Here is a 19,060-nt window from a genome sequence, read left to right on the forward strand (position 1 = left end):
AAACATAAACTAGAGCGAAATGAGGCATGGCTAAAATGCATGATCTGTTTGGTATTTTGAAAAAAAACCTTCACATACATGTTTTATATAGGTATGACCCTACAATATATTATTCAAATATAGCATGATAGCCCTAATTTCCTTGCTCTTAAAGTGGACCTATGTTCACGTCCCTCGAAAAACTGCCTTTATCCATCGAATATATTATCATATCCAAAAGTAGTGGACCCAGTTTATCCCAAAGTGCTACATACAATTCGGGAGATCATCTAAACCTGGTGATTTGTTTTGTTGCATGTTGCATACTGCATCTGTTAATTCCTCTAAGGAAATGGGATCAGCAAGATGGGTGGAATCAGTGACTGCAAGCTGTGGTAAGTCTAGCTGACCGAGAAAGGCGTCACATCTATTCTTGTCCAACTGAACCTCTGACTTATATAAATTGGAATAAAAGGTTGGAAAAGTCTCATTTATTTGCTTTGGCTCAGTTGTGACATTACCATTCAAAGATTTAATGGAGGGAATATCTACAAAGTGCTCACTAGACCTGATTTTTGAAGCCAAGATGTGACTGGGCTGAGACCCGTGGAAGTAATAGCGCTGCCTAACCCTATGTATTAGAAATTCTGATCGTTGTTTCAAGATATCATTTATCTCCATTTTGACAAGTTTAGATCCCGTTTGTTTAGAGTAATTATTCAGCAAAATGGAGTCAAGACGAGCAAATTCTGCTTCCAAAGCCTGTAATCTGGCGGATCTTTCCTTACATACATTTGAAGAGAGCAATATGGTGTTGCTTCTTATAAAGCCTTTGACTGCATCCCATAATATTGTTGGGTCCTCAACTGAACCTATATTTAAGTCAAGAAACTCTTCCGATTGTGTCAGGAATTGTTCTTTATATTTTCCATTTCCTAGTAAAGTGAAACTGAGGCGCCATCTAGTGGTGTGCTTGGATAAATTGCCCAGAGTTGCACAACAGAGTACTCCCTTGTGGTCTGAGAGAGCAATAGGAAGCATCGACTTTCTGGAAAAGTTGTGGAGAGGTAAAAAGATAATCTATCCTAGAAAAAGATTTTTGTCTGGCTGAGAAAAATGAATAATCTTTAACCTGTGGGTTAAAAGCTCGCCACATGTCCACTAGTCCCAAACTCCCGGCCCAAGACTGCAGCGCGGCAGTAGTCGACTCCTGTTCTCTAGAGGCTGTTAAACTTGACCGTTCATTTGAATTCCATACTGCATTCATGTCCGCTCCCACCATGATAGCATACTCGGTTAATTCTAGAATTTTTTTGAGTTAAGGTATCATAAAAATCCTTATCAAATGTATTTGGGGCATAAGCAGAAATAAGAGCCACCTTTCTCCCATAAACTTCCACCCTGGCAATCGTTATCCTCCCTGCAGTGTCTGCCCACATGTCCAGTACCTTAACGTTCAAATTACGATACAATGGCTACTCCTTTGGTTTTGGAGTTAGCTGAAGAGGATGCAATAGTTTGATAGCATTTATTAGCAATACGGCCTACAAGTCTCTTGCAGGAAAGCCAGAAAATGCTACGGCGATGTAACATAGTCAAAATACTAGCTCGCTTGTGAGGTGCATTCAACCCATCACAGTTCCAGACAAGAATAGATAAGTCACCCATTGGGCTGCACTGCTCTGGAAGATGTCAACAATAAGCTGAGTGGAATGTCAGATGATAAACAACCATATAACAAGAAATCCCCCATACATTTCCCCGGTAACAAAAAAACGATGATAAAGAAAAATAAATATTAAAGACGATACTTAAAATAACTAAACAGTACATTAAACCGATATTCCTAAATTGATCCTTGACCTGATTGGATATGGGGCTACAAAAGCATTATACATACCCTTCAACCCAGTACTTAAAGCTTACTAAACCGTTGTTAACAGTGAGCTTAGGTATTAGAAGAAATGAGAGCAAATTTATTACGTGGTGTGGGATCCAAAAATCAAGCAGTAGACTCGCAAGTTAGTCTGATCAGCCAAACAATGATAAACAACTATCTGTCCCCAGATGAGTCCAGGGTCAGACACAAACAAATAAAAAGAAGCCTTCAGAAATAATCCAAAACTCTGTAAGAGATCCCAGTCCACGCAAAGCAGTGTGCATTTAGTCCAAAACAGCGACGCTATGTAGTCCAACAAGTTCCAAAAGACCGCTATTCGCCATCAGACGAGCGCCCGGGTCCCCGTCCCTGCCTGTTGGTGCATCCTATACTCCTGGTAAGGAGACGATGAAGTCTTCGGCATGTCCCGGGGAATGAAATGTCTTAACTTGACCAGCTCCCTTGACTTTCAGTGTAGCGGGGTAAAGGAGGAAACATTCCACCCCATTGCCCGGGAGAAAGCCTGACGACGTTTAACAGTGTAGCTGCTGTAGTCAGGGGAGAAGCAAATCCTCCGTCCATCAATCGTGAGCGGGGCTTTCTTTGCGGCACGGAGTATGTCTTGGCGGGTGGTATAACGGAGAACGTTGAAAATCAGAGTGCGGGTAGCGCCCACCTGCTTCTTCCTGTCGTCGCTGTAGATACGATGAGCTCACATTAACTCGCCCTTTAGATTACTTAAGGAGGGGAACCACTTTGGAAGTGAGTGTGTCAGAAATTGTATGGCGTTAGACCCTTCAAGTCCTTCTGCTAGCCCAGTTATACGGACGTTGCATCTTCTGCTCCGGTTCTCCATGTCCAGCGTAGCCATGTGGGTGGGTAGCATACCCGAATTGTTCACCACATCTAACCGTATCTTGCCCATCTCTGCCTTAACGGTGCCGATGCTTTCACTCGGTACCACCAAGTCCATTTGGATAGAAGTCAATTTCCCCTTGGTCTCTCTCCCCATCTGTTGGAGATGGTCGAAGCGCAAATCCAGATAGCCTCATTGCTTCTCAAACACTGTGTCGGCTAACGCCTCCATGTCAGACTTCCCCCTCGTCTCGGGACCCTTTTTAGGCGGCGATTTAGACATTGCCTTCGATCAGACACTGATGGAGGCTAAAATATATAAAAAAAGAGTTGTCTCAACGGTATACATTTACAGAATTAGCATCACTGGGTTGAGCGAGTTTAACCTATGCTGCCATCTTGTCCAGCTGATCGCGTGGCTCCCCCATGGAAGCTTTCTTAAAAGTGTAACAGCATTTAATTAAAAGTTGATGCGATGATACACAAATGAAAATATGCCTTAATTGGCCCCTACAGTTGTTTAGAACAGGATGGCATTTTATCACAGCAGAATTTAACTTTATCTCCAGTAGAATTATGAGCAGGCATTAGCTCTGCCTCCTCTTTGTTTTGTTTTTTCAAGCTAAGGACCCAAAATCCGCATTTTTCTAACAGCTGGAATAGAGGGATATGAGGGATGTCTGAAATGCATGATCTGTTTGTATGTTGAGCAAAGTGTATAGTATGTCACATTTAAATATTGTTAATTGGTTTTAATAGTTTTAAAAGAGTTTTGTTTTTAAGTTTTTTATTTTGTTTTGCTATGATGCTTCTTTCTATGTCTTTTTATGCTCCACATATACTGAAGCAAATTCCTTGTATGTGTAAAACTACTTGGTAAATATAACCGATTCTGATGAATATGTGTTTCCTGTTTCCTGCAGACATCCAGCAGCTGGTGGTGGTTAAAGAAGAGGTTCCCCCTCAGCAGCAGGAGTGGAGTTCCATTCCATCTTTTAAACAAGGAAGACATTTAAAGGAGCACATTAAAATCCACACAGGAGAGAAGCCATTCAGCTGCTCAGTCTGTGAGAAAATGTTTGCAGGTAGAGGAAGTTTCAATCGGCACATTGCAATACACAGAGAGAAACCATTCAGCTGCTCAGTCTGTGAGAAAATGTTTCCAGGGAGAGGAAGTTTAAATCGGCACATGGGAAGCCACATAGGAGATAATTCATTCAGCTGCTCAATTTGTAAGAAATCTTTTGCAGGGAGAGGAAGTTTAAATATGCACATGTTAATACACACAGGAGAGAAACCATTCAGCTGCTCAGTCTGTAAGAAATCTTTTGCAGGGAGCGGAAGTTTAAATCGGCACATGAGAATTCACACAGGAGAGAAACCATTCAGCTGCTCAGTCTGTAAGAAATCTTTTGCAGGGAGAGGAACTTTAAGGTGCCACATAAGAATCCACACAGGAGAGAAACCATTCAGCTGCAGTGTTTGTGGCAAAACATTCACACAGAGATCTCAGGTCAAAAGACATAAGTGTTTTGGTCGTCAGTCCTCACAGCTTCATCAAACTCAAACTGAGGAGAACAGAGAGGCAGAGCCTCCAGCCAGCAGCTCAGCTGAACACCTGGAAACAGAAGCTGATGGAGAGGACTGTGGAGGACCAGAACCAGCCAGGAACTCAGATCCAGAGAGACATTTACAACCAGAGACTGAGGATAACAAAAAGGACGACATATTCTGTTCATTTTCAGGTTAGTATTAGTATGTTCTCTTCACTGGGACATGTATGGGAGTAGTTTTGTTTCATAAAGATAAAGCAACACTATCTCAGAATCAAGCAAAATTAAGAGTTTAAGAGAAAAAAAACAGAATCAAGCTAAATTAATTTAATTAAAAAAATAAAACTATAAGTCGCGAAAAAATCATTTGTGTAATCATGTAAACTATAAGTCTTTTTCTTTGTTTTAACATATCGTTTTGTTTGCAGTTCTCTTTGCTTCTTTCTCAATGATCAGACTTGCTCTCGCTACAGCTCTTCACGTTTGCGCTCTTTCATTTTTCGTAACTCAAAAACTGAGTAGCCAATGGGGACGCACCCCTGAAAGTCCCGCCCACCTGGGACGTTTGTGTCAGAATTGAAAACTAAAAATGAGGGAGCGCAAACTAGAAGAGCTGCAGCGAGAGCAAAAGTCTGATCATTGAGCAAAGAGAACTGCAAACAAAAACCTATATTAAAACAAAGAAAAAATACTTATAGTTCACATGATTACACAAATGATTTGTTTGCAACTTATAGTTTCATTTTTGAAATTACATTTATTTTGCTTGACTCAGTTTTGTTTTATCTTAAACTCTTAGTTTTGCTTGATTCTGAGAAAGTGTTGCTTTATCTTTGATACAAAACTAACCGATAGGATAGAGGGATATGAGGGATTTCTAAAATGCATGATCTGTTTGTATTTTGAGCAAAACACATCATAGACATGTTTTTATATATTCATATATATCTGAGACCCATAATACATGCCTTAGAATATCATGATAGGTGCACTTTAAAGGCTGCTAAAAAAACAGATATATAATGTATTCCATTTATACCGTTTTTTGGTTGTTAAAATAAATGACACATTTCCTGTCATTATGAAATACAATATAAAAAATGTTTGAGGGGAAAACTGTAAAAATAATCACATCTCAAAACATTATTTTGCACTATTTCATCTGTTTTATTTGTTTGTGTCCTAGATATATTCATGTTGCTCTGTTGGAGGAGCCTGTGACAATTTGTTTTACCATATCAACCTATTCTGCACCTACCTGGGTTTTAAGAGAGTCCAATACCCTATGTGACTGTTCAGTCTCATAAAACATTACATTATTGTACAGTTTAAGCATGTCCTGGATGTAGGAAGGTTCAGATCCATTCGCAGCATGGTACGCAAGTACCAGTGTCTTGAAGTGGATTCTAGCAGTTACTGGAAGCCAGTGAAGGGAGTGGAGGAGCGGCGTGGTGTGGGAACATTTAGGAAGGTTGAAGACCAGACGAGCCGCTGCATTCTGGATGAGCTGTAGAGGTCGGATGGCACATGCAGGTAGACCAGCCAGGAGGGAGTTGCAGTAGTCTAGGCGTGAGATGACGAGAGCCTGGACCAGAACCTGCGTTGCTTTCTGGGTCAGCCGGGGACGTATCCTCCTGATGTTGTAAAGCGTGTGTCTGCAGCAGCGGGTTGTAGCAGCGATGTTTGCAGTGAAGGACAGTTTGTTATCTAGGGTCACACCCAGATTCCTTGCAGTCTGAGTCGGGGAAACAACAGAGGGGCCGATGTTGATTGTTAGGTCAAGAGTGGGACAATCTTTTCCCGGAAGGAAAAGCAGTTCAGTCTTGTCAAGGTTGAGCTTGAGGTGGTGAGCAGACATCCACTGAGAGATGTCTGCTAGGCAAGCAGAGATGCGTGCGACGACCTGGGTCTCTGAGCGGGGAAAGGACAGAATTAATTGGGTGTCGTCAGCGTAGCAGTGGTATGAAAAACCATGCGGGCTAATGACTGATCCGAGCGAGTTTGTGTACAGGGAGAAGAGGAGGGGACCAAGAACAGAGCCCTGAGGGACCCCTGTAGTTAATTGACAAGGGTCGGACTCGGACCCTCTCCAAGTTACCCTGTAGGTTAGCAGACAGGTCTAGAAGGATGATGACAGAGGAGAGGGAGGATGCTTTAGCAGTGTGCAGTTCCTCAGAGACAGCAAGGAGAGCAGTTTCTGTTGAGTGACCTGCCTTGAAACCAGACTGGTGCGGATCCAGAAGGTTGTTCTGATGGAGATAACAGGAGAGTTGTTTAAAGACAGCGCGTTCAAGTGTTTTAGACAGGAACGGGAGGAGAGAGACAGGCCTGTAGTTTCTAACATCAGACGGGTTGAGAGTGGGTTTCTTTAGGAGAGGGTTTACTCTTGCCTCCTTGAGACTGTTTGGAAAGTGACCAGAAGTTAGAGAAGTGTTGATGAAATGGGTGAGAAATGGTAGAATATCAGGAGCGATAGTCTGAAGGAGGTTTGAGGGGACAGGGTCCAGAGGACAGGTGGTAGGACGGGCAGAGGTAATGAGGGTAAGAACCTCACTTGGAGAGAGGGGAGAAGGAGGTCAGTGTGTGGGTGAAGGGAGGGTCTGGTGACCCAGCGGTGAGTAAAGGTGAGTCAGAAAAAAAAGAGCAAATATCATCAACCTTTTTTTCAAAGTAGTTAACAAAGTTGCTTGACAGAAGGGAGGAGGGGGAAGTGGCTTTTGGGGGGTCCAAGAGGGAGGAGGGGGAAGGGGCTTTGGGGGGGTCCAAGAGGGAGGAGGGGGGAGGGGCTTTGGGGGGGTCCAAGAGGGAGGAGAAGATAGAAAATAGTTTTTGGAGATTGGAATAGGAAGATTGGATCTTATCTTGAAAGAAAGTGCTTTTTGCCTGAGAAATGGAAGCAGAGAAAGAGGAGAGGAGAGCCTGATAGGTTAGGAGGTCGTCATGGTGATTGGATTTCCACATTTCCGCTCTGCTGCCCTAAGGATGGTTCTTTTAGCACACAGTGCGTCATTTAGCCAGGGAGCAGGAGGGGACTGACGAGCCTGCCAAGATGTGAGAGGACAGAGAGAGTCCAGAGAGGATGAGAGAGTAGAGAGGAGAGAGAGTCCAGAGAGGATGAGAGAGTAGAGAGGAGAGAGAGTCCAGAGAGGACGAGAGAGGAGAGAGGAGAGTTTCTGCAGCAGAGTTCGGAGGCAGGAGTTGGAACGAGTCAGAGGAAGGGAGGGCTGAGAGCACCTATGAGGCGAAGGTAGAGGAGAAGAGGGAACGGAGGTTACGGCGGACAGGTGCAGAATTAGAAGAGATTAGGTTGTTATGTTTGGAAAGGGGTAGAGAGAATGAAATGAAGAAGTGATCGGATGTGTGAAAGGGGTAGAGAGAATGAAATGAAGAAGTGATCGGATGTGTGAAAGGGGTAGAGAGAATGAAATGAAGAAGTGATCGGATGTGTGAAAGGGGTAGAGAGAATGAAATGAAGAAGTGATCGGATGTGTGGAGCGGGTTTACAGAGAGGTTAGAAGTAGTGCAGTTCCTTGAGAATATGAGATCAAGGACATTGCCAGCGTTATGAGTTGGTGGGGATGGAGACAGTGAGAAAGCAAAGGTGGTTAACAGAGATGTTAGTTCAGATGTCTTCCCTGTCTGGAGGTTGAAGTCTCAGAGAAGTACAGCGGGAGGGCCAGTATCAGGGATGTGTGAGAGGAGATGATCTAACTCCCCCAAGAAGTCCCCCAAGGCGCCTGGTGGACGGTAGAGAACAACAATGGTTCATTGTATAGGATGGGTTACCGTGACGGCATGGAATTCAAAGGTGGAAGGAGTGAAATTAGGTAGCTTGAAGAGGGAGAAGCTCCAGTTGGGAGAGAGCAGGAGACCAGTGCCACCTCCTCTGCCAGAGGGTCTGGGTGTGTGGGTGAAGGAATATGTCTTTCCTCTTCCAGTGACTTTTATCCACCCCATAATAACATTACATTAATGAACATCATGTCAACAACACCTTGTTCTTTTTAACATTGTAAATCCTTCACATGCTGCACATCTCTTCTGCACAATTCCTCTTTTAAATCAGCACAGTTCTGCACTTTAAATAAAGTGTATAGTATTTGTCACATTTAAATATTGTTAATTGATTTTAATAGTTTTAAAATAGTTTTGTTTTAAATAGCTGTCATAATCCTATTTTTATTTTATTTTGCTAAGATGTTTCTTTCTGTGTCTTTTTATGCACCACATATACTAAAGCAAATTCCTCGTATGTGTAAACCTACATGGTTTCCTGTTTCCTGCAGACGTCCAGCAGCTGGTGGTGGTTAAAGAAGAGGTTCCCCCTGAGCAGCAGGAGTGGAGCTCCAGTCTGGACCAGGAGGTCCCAGAGCCCCCCCCACACATTAAAGAGGAACAGGAAGAACTCTGGATCAGTCAGGAGGGAGAGCAGCTTCAAGGGCTGGAGGAGGCTGATATCACCAAGTCCACATTCACTCCTGTCCCTGTGAAGAGTGAAGATGATGAAGAGAAACCTCAGTCCTCTCAGCTTCATCAAAGACAAACTGAACACCTGGAGACAGAAGCTGATGGAGAGGACTGTGGAGGACCAGAACCAGCCAGGAGCTCAGATCCAGAGAGACATTTACAACCAGAGACTGAGGACAACGAAAAGGATGACATATTCTCTTCATTTTCAGGTTGGTATTAGTATATTGTCTTCACTGGGACATGTCTCCATGCTTTAATGTTGAAAAAGCTCTTTATTTTTGTTGTACTGCCTCTTTTCACCCTCTGTCTGAAACCAGAGCCCAATCTGCTCTGAAGTTATTGGTCGACCACTTAGAGATGTCCCGCCCCTTAGCCTATTATGTGCAACGTAGGTCAAATCAATCAGGATACTTTTCAGAGGGGAAATGTACGTTGTTACAACAGAAAAGAGCCAAAGGCAGCTTCATGTTACGTAGAAGCATGCATACAAAAGTATTAAGGTTTAAAAAAAAAAAAAAAAATATATATATATATATATATATATATATATATATATATATAATAAAAAACAAAACAACAAAAAGTGACACAATTTACAAAATACACATCCTGTAACAGAGGGTTTAGCAGCCACGTATATATTGCACAGTTTTCACATAGTCTGATCGCTGCAGGAAGGAAGGACGTGCGGTATCTCTCCGTGAGACAGCGGGGGTGAAGCAGCCTGTCGCTTAAGGAGCTGCACAGTGCAGACAGGGTTTATTTATATAGTACCTTTCAACACAAGGCAATTCAAAGTGCTTTACAAAAATGAAAGACATTTAAGAAAATGGCATTTAAAAACAGTGACTAAAAAGCAAAGATAATCAAATAAACATTAAAAGAAAATATACATGAATAAAAGTTACAGTGCAGTGTGAAATGTGAATAGTTCAATTAAAAGCAGCGACAGAAAGAAAAGTCTTCAGCCTGGATTTAAAAGTAGTCAGAGTTTCGGCGGACCAGCAGGTTTCTGGGAGTTTGTTCCAGATATTTGGAGAATAATAATTGCGCATTTCCACTACACGGCCTCGCTCGGTATGGCTCGGCCTCGTTAGGACTGGCTCACTTTTTGGTGCATTTCCATTACAGTTTAGGAACTGGGCTAGTAACGCAGTGTAGGCGGAGCCGTGACGTCATCTTCAATGAGAGCCCCAGAAAAACAACATCAGCTGTTAGCACTCAGAGCTCACAGTTCTTCATATCTGTTCAGAAACTAGACAAAAGTGAAACAAGTACAAACCACAGACTGCCTGTGTCATGGTGAATACAGTCGCTGGTTTATTTATGTCTGTAGGCCGTTGTTGTGAGTGTGGACGGTCGGAGCATTTACAACGTTAGCTTAGCCAAGCTCCATTTAGAAAACACACATTTCAAAAGGTTTTTCGCCTGCCGTCTGTCTGCAGAATTGTCAAAGCATTAATTAATTCATTGCCCACCTTCATCGGTGTCATCTTTGAGTACCACGGCGCCAAGACGCGATCCGGAGCCACTAGGATGACTGACAGACGTTCTCGCCTCACTCTCCCCAGGAGAGGGAGAATGAGACGCAACGGTGGAAAGGCGTTGAGTAGCTTTCTTGGCCATGGCTTGTGTCCGAAAGCATCCACCCCCAAGGGTGGGTCGTCGCTCAGACCCATGGAAAACCACAGGGCACAGTGGCTGTTGCGCCGGCTGGCGAACAGGTCCACCTCTGCTCTTCCGAACTGGGCCCAGACATGCTTCACCACCTCCGGGAGAAGCACCCGCTCCTCTGGCAGGGGGCCGCCCCTCGACATGAGGTCGGCCCCCCTGTTCTCCAGTCCCGGGATGTGGAGGGCTCTCAGAGATAACACCACCTCTGAAGCCCATAACCACAGTTTCTCCGCTGTGGTCAACAAGGCGGCGGAGCGGACTCAGCCCTGCCTGTTGATGTATGCCACTGTGGTGCTGTTGTCGCTCCTGACCAGTACATGTCTCCCCTGAATTAGGGGCTTGAAATGCTGGAGGACCAACACTACTGCCCGTAGCTCTAGGAGGTTGCTGTGCCGTGTTTCTGTTAGAGACTAGCGCCCACCTATAGCCCTCTTCAAGCAGGTCCCTTCCCATTCTGTTCTGGACGCGTCCGTGAACACTGATGTAGGAGGTCACCCGTCCCAGTGGAAACCCCCTCCGGAGCTGATCCGGGGGACCCCCAGAACCGGAGGTTGCTGTCCACTGAGGGGGGGATGGTCACCAGACGTAGTTTGTGCCTCTTGAGATCTAAACGCAGGCTGGAGAACCACCTTTGCAGGCGGCGCATATGCAGTAACACGAGCGGGACCACAACGTGAGCAGCCGCCATGAGACCCAGAGTCTGCATGACAGTTGAAGCTGTCACTGTTGCCCCCTGTCACAGCCTGCGAAATGCCTGAAGCAGGAATGCACGTCTGCTCTCTGACAGGGTGGCATGTAGTCTGCCTGCCTGCATCGAGCACCACTCCCAAATACAACGCCTGTTGGTGAGGTATGGGGGTGCTCTTTTTCCAATTGATCGCCAAGCCCAACTTGGTTAGGTGTAGGATCAATTGTGCTGTGCAAAACATTGCCTGTTCCCGGCCATGACTACGATGTCGTCCAGGTCAAAGAAAACTCTCATGCCATGGACGCGCAGCGGCTGGAGCGCAGTGGCCACACATTTGCTGAACGTGCGTGGAGATAGGGAGTAGCCGAACGATAATCTGTTGTACTCGTAGGCTATCCTCTGGAAGGCAAAACGCAGATACGTTCTGTGCTCTGGAGCAATGTCCACATGAAAGTATGCGTTTTTCAGGTTTTTCGCCCGCTTGCACTAGCCCCAGTAACTGTTTAATAGTTAACATGCGGATTCAGGCTACGGAGATCTAGAATAGGTCTGAATTCATTTTGCTGCCACCTAGCTTAAGCTAAATAGCATGCAGTACCAGGCTTTAACTGTTGCTAGGCCATTGCTGAAATCCTCCGTCTATTTACGAAGAATAACTGTCCCAGTGATAAGTTAATGTCCAGGAACCGCTGCTCGAAGTATTCAGAAAAAAATAAAATAAAAATCAGCATAAAAAAGTAAGCAGAGGCAAGAGCAAGCAGAAAAGTCTCCACTGTAAGAAGGCAAGGTCGCAAGGTCATAGCTTTTGATGGTTTTTGCGACTGAACTTGAAGATACATTCAAAGTACTTAACATTTTCTAGATCGACTGGACTTCATTTCTTAAAGTGACGATGGATAGTCGTTTCTCTTCACTGAGTTGAGTGGTTCTTGCCATCATATGGATTACAACAGTAGTCAAATAGGGCTTTCCACTGTGCACTAACCCTACCTCTGCACAACACAGCGGATGGTCTCAAACACATGGTTGTGGACTTCAGGAAGAACGCAGCCCCACCCACCCCCATCACTCTGTGTGGCTCCCCAGTCACTGCTGTGGAGTCTTTCCTCTTCCAGTGACTTTTATCCACCCCATAATAACATTACATTAATGAACATCATGTCAACAACACCTTGTTCTTTTTAATATTGTAAATCCTGCACATGCTGCACATCTCTTCTGCACACTTCCGCTTTTAAATCAGCACAGTTCTTCACTTTGAATAAAGTGTATAGTATTTGTCACATTTAGATATGTTAATGTGTTAATCATGTTAATTGGTTTTAATAGTTTTAAAATAGTTTTGTTTTAAATAGCTGTTATAATCCTATTTTTATTTTATTTTGTTTTGCTAAGATGTTTCTTCTGTGTCTTTTTATGCACCACATATACTAAAGCAAATTCCTCATGTGTGTAAACCTACATGGTTTCCTGTTTCCTGCAGACGTCCAGCAGCTGGTGGTGGTTAAAGAAGAGGTTCCCCCTGAGCAGCAGGAGTGGAGCTCCAGTCTGGACCAGGAGGACCCAGAGCCCCCCCCACACATTAAAGAGGAACAAGAGGAACAGCAGCTTCAAGGGCTTGAGGAGGCTGATATCACCAAGTCCACATTCACTCCTGTCCCTGTGAAGAGTGAAGATGATGAAGAGAAACCTCAGTCCTCTCAGCTTCATCAAAGACAAACTGAACACCTGGAAACAGAAGCTGATGGAGAGGACTGTGGAGGACCTGAACCAGCCAGGAACTCAGATCCAGTGAGACATTTACAACCTGAGACTGAGGACAACCCTGGAGACTCTTCTGAACCTGACACTGAAGACAGTGCTGATTGGAAGAAGACCAGAGAACCAGTTTCAAACTCTCAGAGAAATAAACAAAACTCTGTCAGTGATTCAAGACTTTGTGCTGGAGAGAAACCATTCATCTGCTCAGTCTGTAAGAAAGCTTTTACTAAGAGAGCACATTTAAAGGAGCACATGAGAAACCACACAGGAGAGAAACCATTCAGCTGCTCAGTCTGTGAGAATACATTTGCACGGAAACGATATTTAAATTTGCACATGAGAAGCCATACAGGAGAGAAACCATTCAGTTGCTCAGTCTGTAAGAAATCTTTTGCAGTGAGAGGACGTTTAAAGGCCCACATGAGAATACACACAGGAGAGAAACCATTCAATTGCTCAGTCTGTGAAACATCTTTTAAACGGAGAGAAAGTTTAAAGAGCCACATGAGGATACACACAGGAGAGAAACCATTCAGCTGCAGTATTTGTGACAGAAAGTTCACCTGGAGTTATGAGGTGAAAACGCATAAGTGTGTTGGTCGTATGTCCTCACAGGTTCATCAATCTGAGGAGAACAGAGAGGCAGAGCCTCCTGCCAGCAGCTCAGCTGAACACATAGAAATAGAAGCTGATGGAGAGGACTGTGGAGGACCAGAACTAGCCAGGAACTCAGATCCAGAGGGACATTTACAACCAGAGACTGAGGACAACCCTGGAGACTCTTCTGAACCTGACACTGAAGACAGTGCTGATTGGAAGGACACCAGAGAACCAGTTTCAAACTTTCAGAGAAATAAACAAGACTCTGTCAGTCATTCAAGACGTGGTGCAGGAGAGAAACCATTCATCTGCTCAGTCTGTAAGAAAGCTTTTACACAGAGAGCACATTTAAAGGTGCACATGAGAAACCACACAGGAGAGAAACCATTCAGCTGCTCAGTCTGTGATAATACATTTGCACGAAAAGGATATTTAAATGTGCACATGAGAAGCCACACAGGAGAGAAACCATTCATCTGCTCAGTCTGTAAGAAATCTTTTGCAGTGAGAGGAAGTTTAAATGCCCACATGAGAATACACACAGGAGAGAAACCATTCAGTTGCTTAGTCTGTAATACCTCTTTTAAACGGAGGGAAAGTTTAAACGTCCACTTGAGGATACACACAGGAGAGAAACCATTCAGCTGCTTATTCTGTGATACCTTTTTTAAACGGAGGGACAGTTTAAAGGGCCACATGAGGATACACACAGGAGAGAAACCATTCAGCTGCAGTATTTGTGACAAAATGTTCACCTTGAGTCAACAGGTGAAAAGACATAAGTGTGTTGGTCGTCAGTCCTCACAGCTTCATCAAACCGAGGAGAACAGAGAGGCAGAGCCTCCAGCCAGCAGCTCAGCTGAACACCTGGAAACAGAAGCTGATGGAGAGGACTGTGGAAGACTAGAACCAGCCAGGAACTCAGATCCAGAGAGACATTTACAACCAGAGACTGAGGACAACCCTGGAGACTCTTCTGAACCTGGGACTGAAGACAGGGTTGATTGGAAGGAGACCAGAGAACCAGGTTCAAACTCTCAGAGAAATCAACAAGACCATGTCTACTATTCAAGATATAGTGCAGGAGAGAAACCATTCAGCTGCTCAGTCTGTAAGAAATACTTTTTACTCCAAATGCTGACCTTTTTCTGAAATGCAATTTTTTTTCTTCTAAAATCTTCCAATTCTGCCCTTTGCAGAAAACCTCAGTATTTTTGAATCTTTCTTAAAATAAATACATTCTTTCACGTTTCCTCAAAATCCAGCTTTTAGAAAAAGTCAGAATTTTGGGAAAAATAATTTGGAGCAAAATGTATGAAGAAAAAAGTCAGTTTTGATTTTAAGAAAAAGTCAAAACTGAGGTTTTCTGCAAATGCCAGAATTTAGAGATTTTCGGAAACATTTTTGTATTTTTAGAAAAAGGTCAGGATTTGGAGAATTCTGAAAATCAAAGTCAAGATTTTGAGATTATCTTAAAAGTCAGAATTTGGAGAATTATTATTGTAGAGATTTTATGTATTGTCGAGAGGAAGATAAGGCACACGAGACCCAATGATGCAGAGAGCTGAAGGCCGCTAGTGAAGCAACCTGGGCTTCCATCACACCTCAGCAGTGCCGCAGGCTGATAGTCTCCATGCCACGCCGCATTGATGCAGCTATTCATGCTAAAGGAGGTCTAACCAAGTACTGACAGCAGGAACATTAACATACTTGTCAGAAGGCCAGCACTTCTGTATAAACAAATTGGGCGGAACTTAGCAAAACCATCGGCAAGCATTTAAAATAAGGATTGGATAAGGGCTGCTAAGTTAAAGAAGTGTTAAAGAGCCTGTGACACGAATTTCCCCCATCATCCAAACCCATCAATTTGAGTAAATATTGTCCCCTTGAAAACCGTTACTGAACTGATTTTGGATATTTGTACTTTGATAACCATTAATCTGCCCTTCAATGTTGACAATTTTCTAGATCTTCTCGGGGATTCTTTAAGTCCTGCCAAATTATGTGTGACGCACTGGCGGCACATATCAGACCCGGGCCGGGGGGCGGGGCCACATGACCGGGCCCTTTGAACCCAATAAAGCTTGACAAAAATATCGGGAGTCCGGGGTGGTAATCTGACGCTCGTGCGTTAAAAGTTGCTCAGTCAGTAAGATTACAATTTAAAACAATGTTTGAAAGAAAAGTAACTAAAGAAAAGGTGTAATATTTAAGATTTCGTTTCTGCAAAGGGTATAGAAACGAAATATATATCAGAGATAATAATGATATAACATGACATAAAGTCCAAGGACAACGAAAACATAGCCTAATAAAATGACTACATTTCTGACACACCATTCACCATGGACAGCCATCCGCCACCATGAGAGCACAGCAGTGTAAAATTGGCACGGCGGCCCATACATTCACGTACAAATAGGCTACTGTACAAATTAAATTTGAAGTGTACTCACCACTACTTGAAGGGCACTCGGCGAGCCTTGCGCTCCGCGAACTCGTCAACAATCCGCTGTATGTCCAATTTCTTGGCTCGGTCACTTTCGATGGACAGCAAGGCCAGTCCACTCAGTCTCTCCTGTCCCATCGTGCTCCTCAAATAGTCTTTGATGAGTTTTAATTTGGAGAAAGAGCGCTCGGTTGTTGCCACGGTGACAGGAAGAGTCAGAAATAAGATGAAGGCTGTGCAAACCTCACTGAATGTAGATGTTACTGCTGGGTTGTAAACAATGAGCATTTTTACCAGATCCGCGACAGATTTTAGTTTTTGTATTTGGTCCCTGAAACAGGTTCTGAAAGAAAGCAGCTGGCCAGGGAAGCTGGCGGCAATGTCCCGACTGTAGTGCTCTCTAAGCCGCTGGGCAGCTTGGTGTAAATCCTCATCCTTTGCTTGTAGTAGTGTGTTGGGGTGAATTGCCTCAAACATGTTCACAGTTGCATTTAAGCTGGTGAATCTTTGGGACAGTTGCTGGATGATTATATCGAGACATGCATTGAAAACGGTCACCCGTTGCTCTTTGCGTCAGTGAGGCGGCTGTCTTCAGAAAGTTCATCAAAGTGTCTCTTAACTTTCCTGGCCCTGGTTGTTTCAAACTGTGTTTGACTTCCCCATTTAGTAGCCAGGGTAAGAGTGGCGGACTTCACCTCATCAAATTGTCCCCTATACTCCACCAAAACACTGATGGCATTTTGCAGTAGAGTAGATGCTTTGAGAATATCCGCGTCTTTTGCTTGCAGTAAATGTGAAGCAAAATTTATGCTTTCCAAAATCTTGGTCTGCATGTTGACCAAAAATAGAAAGCTAAATTTGCTTATGGCATTCTTGAGCGCACTTGCTTCATTGCGCTCATCCTTTTTGTCACTGGTAAGGGATATTTTGACGAGGGCTTTTATAATGTCTCCATATCTGTGCCTTAACGCAACAAGCGCATCATGGCGAGATGACCAGCGAGTGGGACAGAAGCGTTTTAATGTGATAGTTCTGCTCTCTGGCGTCATTAACTCACTGAGCAATGCCCATCGTTTGATACTGTGACCAAAAAAGTTGTAGAGCGTCTCTACAGTGTCATAGAACTGCTTCACTCCAGTGACATTTTTAACAGAGTCGTTGAGTGCTAGGTTGAGATTATGAGCAGCGCAATGAACATAGTGGGCAAGGGGCTCCTTCTCGGCTATTCTTGCTTGCACGCCTGAATACACACCACTCATATTAGCCGCCCCATCATAGCCCTGTCCGCGACATTTAGACAGATCTAATCCGTTTTTCTCTATAGAACCAAGGATTTTGTTTTCAAGCTCTGAAGCTGATGAACCTTCAGTCACTTCAAAACCCCAAAAGACTTCATTGATCTGTATATCTGTTGCAATATCCATGTCGTTCTTAACAACAGTTATGTAGCGGTAGACCTGCCTCAACTGGTCTATCTTTGACACATCTTGCGTTGTGTCCATGATGACGGAATAAAATGGGGCTTCGTTTATTTCATCAATGATGTCAGCTTTCACACGTTGAGATAATATGTAAATAATCTCATCTTGAATCTGGTGACTGAGGTATTTCACTGACCCTTCTGGTCGGTTGATTAGCTCTTTCAAAACAGGGTCGTAGCGAGCCAATAATTCTATTATTGACAAAAAGTTGCCAGCTTTTCCCTGACCTAGAACCTCTCGATGGCCCCTGAATGCCAAGTTGCTTGAAGCTAGAGTGAGAGTTACATTAACAATGCGCTCCATGACCTGTCTCCAAAATTGGGCGGCATTACGCACATTCCTCTCCATGTCAGCGTCTATTGTGCCGTTGGTTTTCCACTGCTCATATACTACGCATGCACCAAGGTGTATTTGAGTGGATTCATGCCTCTCAATTTGAGTAGAAAGATATTTCCAGTCTTTTATTCCGTTTACCCATGCATTGTTGTAGAACGGTGCCTTTCGGTCGGCAAAAGGCCAGCAAGGCTCACAGTAGCAACAGTCCAATTTTGGGGAATAGCACATCCAGCTACGTGGAAATTTCATCCCAACTTTAGTGGTGGAGGTGCAATAACTTTCTGAAAAGCAACGGTTATCCTTGTCTTTGGGAAATGGACCTTTGGGTTTGCATGGGCCCATTTTAAGGATATATCTTTTGATATTGGCGTCCTCAATGTTTTCAAAATAGTTTGCCCGATCAGTCGGAAAACGCTCCAGAGGATAATTGCAGGACACATCATGATCCGTGGTCTGAGTTTCACCCGTAGGAGTAGCGTGAGGAGGAGACCTGTTGCTGCTTTCATTCCCAGTGTCCGGTACTTCTTCACCTTGCGGCGCAGCAGGTAAGGAGCCGGAGGGGGAGGGGTGCGGCTGGTCAAGCGTCAGGCCTGGCTCTCCTCTCGACGAGCAGCTAGCAGCTGCATTATTATTATTATTATTATTATTATTATCATCATCACTACAGCCGAGAGACAGAAAAGGAAATAAGCTAGGTGGCCGAGCTACACGAAGTAACAACAACCATGATATCAACATTTACCACAAACTCACATTTTCTTGTTGACAGTGTGTGTCCGTGATTGTAGCCTACCTGTAAATCTGGCTAACCCTCACTAACGTTGTTGGCGGGCTGGGGCTCGGGGATGAAATCTTTTTCTTTGCGTTTTGTAGCTCCACTTTTGTGTTTATAACTGCTCATGCTTAGGCAGTGCTCTGTTGAATGACAAGTGATTGATGATGACGTTGACGTTCATTTACGTATGATGTTGATGGACGGCTGTTGATGACGATTTTACCCAAAATACATTTGGAGACAATAGAAGGGATTCACTTGCAATTTTTCATGTTTTAATGTTAAATGTGAGTGTGAAAATAGCAGCACAAGTTCAACTCATATTATAGGCTACAATGCTTTATACCTAATATGACCACGAACGTCAGTGCACTCAGTGGCGCGAGGCAGCAGGGCCCGCCGGCTAATATCTCGGGGGCGGAGCCTGCTGCCTCGGCGACGGGCCCCCATTGGGTCCCGACCTGCCCTGCCCCTACAGCCCCCCCTGAAGCTCCGCCCCTGGTGTGACGTCATTGCGGGCACAGCGCTCCAGCTGCATCGTTCTTACCCAGCATCTGCAT

General features: G+C 44.1%; 1 protein-coding gene across 1 annotated transcript in view; it reads left to right on the plus strand.

The window, feature by feature from the left end:
• Positions 1–345: 345 nt before the first annotated feature.
• LOC307027944 (uncharacterized protein) overlaps positions 346–19,060 on the plus strand; it is a gene marked incomplete at its 5' end in the record, with an annotated part of 249,562 nt that continues 230,847 nt past the window's right edge. The window contains 6 exons of the mRNA XM_079662638.1: positions 346–374; positions 919–1,046; positions 3,637–3,776; positions 4,257–4,458; positions 8,553–8,945; positions 12,582–14,570. Of these exons, the coding sequence (XP_079518764.1) occupies positions 346–374; positions 919–1,046; positions 3,637–3,776; positions 4,257–4,458; positions 8,553–8,945; positions 12,582–14,570 (2,881 nt within the window). The remainder of the gene's footprint in view (positions 375–918; positions 1,047–3,636; positions 3,777–4,256; positions 4,459–8,552; positions 8,946–12,581; positions 14,571–19,060) is intronic.

This window comes from Notothenia rossii, assembly GCF_949606895.1.
Source record: "Notothenia rossii genome assembly, chromosome: 2".
NCBI classification, from domain to species: domain Eukaryota; kingdom Metazoa; phylum Chordata; class Actinopteri; order Perciformes; family Nototheniidae; genus Notothenia; species Notothenia rossii.